At 19.0% G+C, this 7500-nt stretch overlaps 3 protein-coding genes and 2 non-coding genes across 5 annotated transcripts in view; 3 read left to right on the top strand and 2 right to left on the bottom strand.

The window, feature by feature from the left end:
• The window catches only part of PGSY75_0410500 (hypothetical protein), a gene marked incomplete at both ends in the record, with an annotated part of 642 nt that extends 284 nt beyond the window's left edge, over window positions 1–358 (top strand). Inside the window, one exon of the mRNA XM_018784170.1 lies at window positions 1–358. This exon is cut by the window's left edge and continues 284 nt beyond it. Coding sequence (XP_018643332.1) covers window positions 1–358 — 358 coding nt within the window.
• Window positions 359–717: 359 nt separating this feature from the next.
• On the bottom strand, window positions 718–1731 carry PGSY75_0410400 (putative exosome complex component RRP4; the record flags this gene model as incomplete). Its single annotated transcript, XM_018784169.1, has 1 exon — window positions 718–1731. The coding sequence occupies one exon, from the start codon at window positions 1729–1731 to the stop codon at window positions 718–720; it is 1014 nt and encodes a 337-aa protein (XP_018643331.1).
• Window positions 1732–2780: 1049 nt separating this feature from the next.
• On the top strand, window positions 2781–5620 carry PGSY75_0410300 (putative protein phosphatase; the record flags this gene model as incomplete). Its single annotated transcript, XM_018784168.1, has 2 exons — window positions 2781–5389; window positions 5581–5620. 2 exons carry the CDS (start codon window positions 2781–2783, stop codon window positions 5618–5620), a joined length of 2649 nt encoding a protein of 882 aa, XP_018643330.1.
• Window positions 5621–6240: 620 nt separating this feature from the next.
• PGSY75_0410200 lies at window positions 6241–6313 on the top strand. The gene has a single exon. It is a non-coding gene; the product is annotated as a tRNA-Ile (tRNA).
• Window positions 6314–7082: 769 nt separating this feature from the next.
• On the bottom strand, window positions 7083–7164 carry PGSY75_0410100. The gene has a single exon. It is a non-coding gene; the product is annotated as a tRNA-Ser (tRNA).
• Window positions 7165–7500: the final 336 nt, after the last annotated feature.

Raw genomic sequence — 7500 nt, 5'->3', positions numbered from 1 at the left:
TATAAAGGCACAAATGAATAAAGGAAATTTATATAAGAGTAGATTAGCTCTTTTAAAAAAAAACAAAGTAAGAATTTCTAAAGCTCAAGAAATAATTGATAATGATATCATATATATGAAATCTAGGATTAATATAATGAGAGAAAATGCAGATAAAAATAATCAAAAATTTGATAAAATTGTTAGTCAGAAGGATAAAATGCATCAAGAAATGGAAAGGTTCAAAAAAGACAGAAAAAATTTACAACTAAATTTAAAAAATACAAGAAAAAATCATGAATTTCTCAAAAATAAAATGCAGAATTTGGTATTAACCATGAAAAAGTCAACAGCTGATGATAAGAGGTTCCAATATTAAAAAGGAATATATAAATATATATATTAATATATATATAATAATATATATTAATATATATATAATAATATATATTAATATATCTGTTTTGTTTTATTTTATTTTATTAAAAATTATTATAAAATATTTTTTTTTTTTTTTTTTTTATAAAACATAAAAAATTGTTAGCAAATATTTAATTATGAACAGTGTGTGTTTTCATTATATGGAGGAAAAAATGAGAAATTTATTTCACACAAAAAAATAAAAATAAATAAATTAATTAATTATAACATAAAAAAAATAAATATATATATATATATATTGTACATATTATATGTTTATTTTTTATTTTTTATTTTTTATTTTTTAATTTTGATTTTTTATTCGGTTGAGGTAGGGCCCCAGGATTGGTTTGACCTTGCAAACTTATCTATATAATTAAACAAATACGAATCAGCGACGTAAGGCTTTAGAATATATGAGGGTGTATTATTTGTATTTGAAGTATAGTGTACATATATTTTATTAATAGTATCATAATTAATATTGATATGATACTTGACAAGTAATTTAATAATATTAGTAATGATAGAAATATTTTTTCTGGTAGTATGATCAACGTGTTCAAATTTATTTTCTTCAATATTTTGATCAACACTGTTAGGATTAGTATCTTTAGATTTTTTGATAGGAGAGGAGATCCATATATAACCATTCATTCCTAATATGATTTGAACATTACAAGGAAAAACAAAAATATGTTTTTTCTGATTATGTATTAAAGTTTGTGGAACAATAATTAGAACACCGTTAGATAATTTACCATAAATAGATGATCTGGTATGTAGAATAATAGTACCATCTGTTGATATTCTTTGAATTTCGCATGCAATAACATCATCAGGTTTATAAATATGTATCATATTTATAACATCATTATATAATCTAATTCTTTGACTAAATATACTTATATTAGTTTGAGATATAGAAAGAAAAGCTCTACAATAAGAACCTATTTCAACAATCCATTTATCATTACTAATGTCTTTAATTTTTCCAACTAATAAATCTCCAACAGAACCTGTATACTTTCCTTTTAGAGGTTCTACATAAATTAATTTATTAATATAATTTACTCTTCCTAAAATACATGCATGAAACATATCATCTTCTTCATATAAACCTCCTCCTTTTAAAAATCGATCTTTATCATTCATATCTAAAACACATTCTCCTGGTAACACAAGTTTCTTTTTATTGGGGCATTGTATATCTCGATTCTTATGTAAACTATTTTTTGTATGCTTAACAGTTTCAACAGAAACTATCTTGTTAGTAATTTCTTCGATTTCATAAACTTCTTTATCAAACGGCGTGGTGATAATGATATCCATCTTAAAAATGACGCACAAAAAAAAAAAAAATAAAAAAAAAAAAAAAAAAAAAAAAAATATATATATATATATATATATAATGTATATATGTTTGTGCTTAATTGAATTATTGGAATAAATCCTTTGGTTTTATTTATTATTATTATTATTTTTTTTTTTTAAACAAGCCCAAATTGGGTTTTCCTTATTTCAATTAAAATGAAGTAAATATATATATATATATATTTATATACAAATAAAAAAAAAAAAAAAAATATATAATATATATAATATTTTATCTCATATTATTAATATTATTTCTTTTTAACATTAAAAAAATATATATATATATATATATATATATATATATATATATATGTAATACTTTATATTTTTATGCATATATATATTTTAAAAATATCCCTATCAAGTTTTGGACTAATTTTTAAATATAAAAAAAGAAAAAAAAAAAAAATATATGTACATTTTAATGTAACATTTAATATGATATATAATATATATATTATATACATTCTTAAATACATAAATTAATGATTTATTATTTATTTTTTTTTTTTTCATATACTTCATTATTATGAAAAAAAAAAATCTCTCTCTCTCTTTTTTTTTTTTTTTTTTTTTTTTCTTTTTTTCGTCTCTAATTTTATGAACCAGATTTTTTTAAATTAAAAAGATACATAATATGTTACATGATATTATAATATATATTATTGGCATTTGTCATATTTAAATATGTATATATATATATATTTATATTTGTGTTTTATTAAAGAATATGCTTTCGGCATATATATATATTGAATATATTCTTGCATATCATAGTGTTATAATAATATATCATTCAATTTTATCTCTTAATATATATATATATATATATATATATATATATATATATATTTATTTATTTTCATTTTATATATATATATATATATATATATATATATATATATATATATATATATATATATATATATATATATATATATATATATATATTTATTTATTTTCATTTTATATATATATATATTTTTTTTTTTTTTGTTGTGAATATGGATATATCTGAGAAGAGTAATAAGATTAATTGCAAGAATGAATGCTCTAAATATGTATGTGGAACACTATATGAACTGATTAAAGATTTGAATAGCTATAATCTACAATGTTATATTAACAATGAGAAGAATATAAATTTATATGAAGATTTTAAATATAAGAAGAAGAAAAAAATAGAATTTATGTCCATTGTAGATTATTATGGTGGATTAAAAAATAACGAATATGAGTTTTTTATTATTCCTATTATATTTAATAAACATAATGAAATATTATATATGGGTGTATCCATATTTTTTAAAAATGAATTTTTTAAAGAATATAAAATCAATAATTATAATTACATAGAACTATTTATATATAATGTACAGAAAGAAAAACCAAATAATAATTTTTATCCTCATATGGATATTAATCAAGACACAACAAAAAAAAATGCTTTTTTAAATTTTCTTGTAAATATAGATGATTTAAATAAATATCATAGACAAACAAATAATCATCTTGAAAGAAACAAAAATACATGTACTGATAAAAATATTTATGATAGTCATGGTCATCATTATTGTAGTGATGTGTATAATATGTGTAATAAAAATGTATATAGTCATGATAATATAATAAATATATGTGATAAAAATGTTTGTGACAAAAATGTATGTGATAAAAATGTTTGTGACAAAAATGTATGTGATAAAAATATATGTGACAAAAATGTTTGTGATAAAAATGTATGTGATAAAAATGTTTGTGATAAAAATATATGTGACAAACATAATATTAACAATCTGGTGCCCAATATGAATATTAAATGTAAATATAATCTTTCTAATTATCTACATAGCGAAAAAATAAGTGGGGATTATAAAAAGATACAGTGCCCTTTAATAATTGATGATCATTATATTTTATGTAGTGACGGGGTGGTGAAACTAAAGAATGAAGAAAATGATCAATCTGTTAATGATAAAAAGAAAATACCACTTTCATCGATCTATGAGACATATACTCATAGTAGCATACAAGCAACAACAAGAAAGAACGAGATCCAAAATAATAATCATAATAATGATAATATTTCTAAGGGTCATACTAATACAGATAATCACCATAATATGTGGAAACAAGAAGCCATTAATAAATGTCAAAATTATAAGTATTCATATACAGAAAATGAAATAAATAAGGTTTATAAAAATATTGATAATAAAGAAAATTATAAGAAAGATGATAGTTGTTCTGGGCCTTCCTTAGTCAAATATAATGAGAAGATTTATCATAAAAATATTTCTATACAAAGAAAGGAAATCACAATAGACACGTTGAAAAGGACAAAAATGGAAGATAATAAAAATATTAATGATGATGATAATAAAAATATTAATGATGATGATAATAAAAATATTAATGATGATGATAATAAAAATATTAATGATGATGATAATAAAAATATTAATGATGATAATAATAAAAATATTAATGATGCCAATTCTATAAACACCCATTGCTCATATAAATACAGTGCTACATATTCTAACGAGAAGGTGGAATACAACAATGTTATAAGTGAAGAAATAAAAATAAAAAGCCCAAAAAAAGATGAGGAAAATATAAAGATAAATAATATGTTCAAATGTGGTTTTTATAGCTTTAAAGGAAATAGGACATATAATGAAGATAGAGTTATTATTATTGAAAATATGAATAATTTTTTAAAAGAAGAATATGATACATTAATAAAAAAAGCTCCAAATGAATATGAATTAATTGATAAAGAATATATGAATATAATTCATAATATAAAAGATATGGAAACACCATCTTATATATATTGTGCTATATATGATGGTCATAATGGAGATAATGCAGTAAATATTGTTCAAAAAATATTGCATATATATATGTATTATTATTTTATAAATGGAAGTGGTTTAGAGAATTCTTTAAAATATTCTTTTCAAGAAACAGATAATTATATATGTAAAAATATTATAAATATAAAAGAAGATAATCATTCCAATTATTCTAGTGGCACCACAGCATGTGTGAGTGTTATATTTAAAAACATGTTGTATGTTGCTAATATTGGTGACAGTAGATGTATTATAAGTAAAAATGGAAGAGCTATTGTTCTTACAGTAGATCATCGAGCTAGCATTAATAAAAAAGAACAAGAAAGAATTATAAATTCGGGAGGAATTTTAGATGATGAAGGATATTTGGGTGGGTGTTTAGGAGTCTGTCGAGGATTCGGTTCCTTTCATAAAAAAACAAAAGAAAAATTAAAAGGTCTAATATGTGAACCTGATTTGTTTCATATAAAATTAACAGATGATGATGAATTCTTAATTATTTGTTGTGATGGTATTTTTGATGTTATAACATCACAAGAAGCTGTTAATACAGTCAAAAATTCTCTAATACAATCAAGAGATGCTAATACAGCTGCAGAAGCTTTATGTCAACTCGCTTATAAAAAAAAATCATTGGATAATTTATCAGTCCTTGTAGTTATATTTCAAAATCCTCAAATGAATAAAAAAGTCTCTTCAATAAATGAATCATCTGGAATCTACTCAGGCCAAGCTGGACGCGTTCGTCGAAGGTAAAAAATAAAAAATAAAATAAAAAATAAAATAAAATAAAAAAATGAGAATATAATATAATACATATTTTATATATTATACATATTTTATATATATTATACATATTATATATATATATTCATTTAGTGATAATATTAAAAAATGTTTACATATATAATTAATTTTTATTTTATTATTTTTAATCACACAGAATCAAGTTTTCTGCTTTGAAGGATTTAATAAATCAATAAAATGAAGAAGCTTATGAGGCGGGAGAGAGAGAAATCTCCAAAAAAAAAAGGAAAAGAGGGAAAAAATAAAATAAAAAAAATATATATATTAATATATATATATATATATATATATAGATAGATACATATTTATTATATATTTATTTCAAACATATACACATATGCTTAATAATATATTCTCATATTTATATTATTCTGTATTTTTATTATTTTTTTTTTTTAGTACTTTTAATTTTTATATCATACAATTATTTTTTATCTTTAATTTGTTTTGCTTTTTTTTTTATATATATTTATGTAATATTTATATAATATTTTTTTATATTTATATTTTTATAATATATTATTTTTTCTTTTTTTTTTTTTTTTTTTTTTTTTGTGAACATTTTATAACAAAATCATGTAAATAAAATTTTTTAAAAAAAATAAAATGACATTACTACAATTATATTTTATTATTTTAAAGGAATTTTTTTAAATATATAGAAAATAATATATTATTTAAGATGTGAACATAAATATATATATATATATAATATATATGATATTATAGATCTATATATATATATATATATTTTTTTTTTTTTATTTTTAGTTATGAATAAAGTAGCTTTATATAAGATCCATTAGCTCAGTGGTTAGAGCGTCGGTCTTATGTACCGAAGGTCGTGGGTTCGAAACCCACATGGATCAATCAAATAAATATATAAATTTTACATAGAAAAAAAGAAGAAATTATTATAATATTATATAAGAAGGAAATATGACAAATTTATATACTTTTTATATAAATAATATGAAATCATACAATATACTTTTTATTTAGCAATTTTTTTTCCTTCTTTTTTTTTTTTTGTTATTATGATAACAATAAACTTATATAATTTGAAGATAACTATTTTGTTCGTAAAACGTATATATAAAAATACAAGAGAAAGTGAAAAAAAAAAAAAAAAAAAAAAAAAAATTTATTCTCATGAATTCATATATATATATATATTTATTATATATGTCCTTATTTATTTATGATATAATTAAAAGAACAATTTTGATGAGGATATATTGAATATTTGATTTTTATATTATATTATATATATATATATAATATATATTAAAAATGAGGGCTTTAAAAAATCTAAAAATTATTTACTATAGAGAATTTTTTAATATATATTAATATTATATATGTTCTTATTTTATAAGTATAATAAAAAGGAAAATATATATTCAATAAAATTGTCAAATGGTAAAACTTAAAGATATATATATATATTAAAAAAAAGTATATAATATATTTTCACTATCATTATTAATTTTATAACCTTTATAAATTTTATGTATAATATTATTTTGTATTCCTTAATTTTACTTTTATATTATATATATATATACAATAAATATTAATATTATTTATTTTAATTTTTATTTTTTTATAAAATAAGATTTTTTTTTTTTTTTTTTTCGACAGCGGCAGGATTCGAACCTGCGCAGGCAAAGCCTACCAGATTTCTAGTCTGACTCCTTAACCACTCGGACACACTGTCTCAATTTATAATTCTTTTGTTATAAAGACTTAAGATTTAAATATTAAAAAAAAAAAAAAACAAAAAAAATTACAACATATATATATATATATATAATATATATATTATATACTATGTATATATTTTTTTATATGTTCCAATTTTTCTTTTTTTTTTTTTTTTTTTTTTTCCTCATAACAGCACTTTTTATGAATATTAAAGTGTATAAATATTAATGAGGTAGCTTCTCATATATATTATATATTATTTATATTCTTAATTTCATAATATATAAATGTACTTTTTCCTTTTTTTTTTTTTTATACATATACGTGATATATTTTAAAAAAAGGGGAA

Source organism: Plasmodium gaboni, chromosome 4, assembly GCF_001602025.1.
Source record: "Plasmodium gaboni strain SY75 chromosome 4, whole genome shotgun sequence".
In the NCBI taxonomy this organism is placed as follows: Eukaryota; Apicomplexa; class Aconoidasida; order Haemosporida; family Plasmodiidae; genus Plasmodium; species Plasmodium gaboni.
This window is presented reverse-complemented; position numbering and strand designations above follow the sequence as displayed.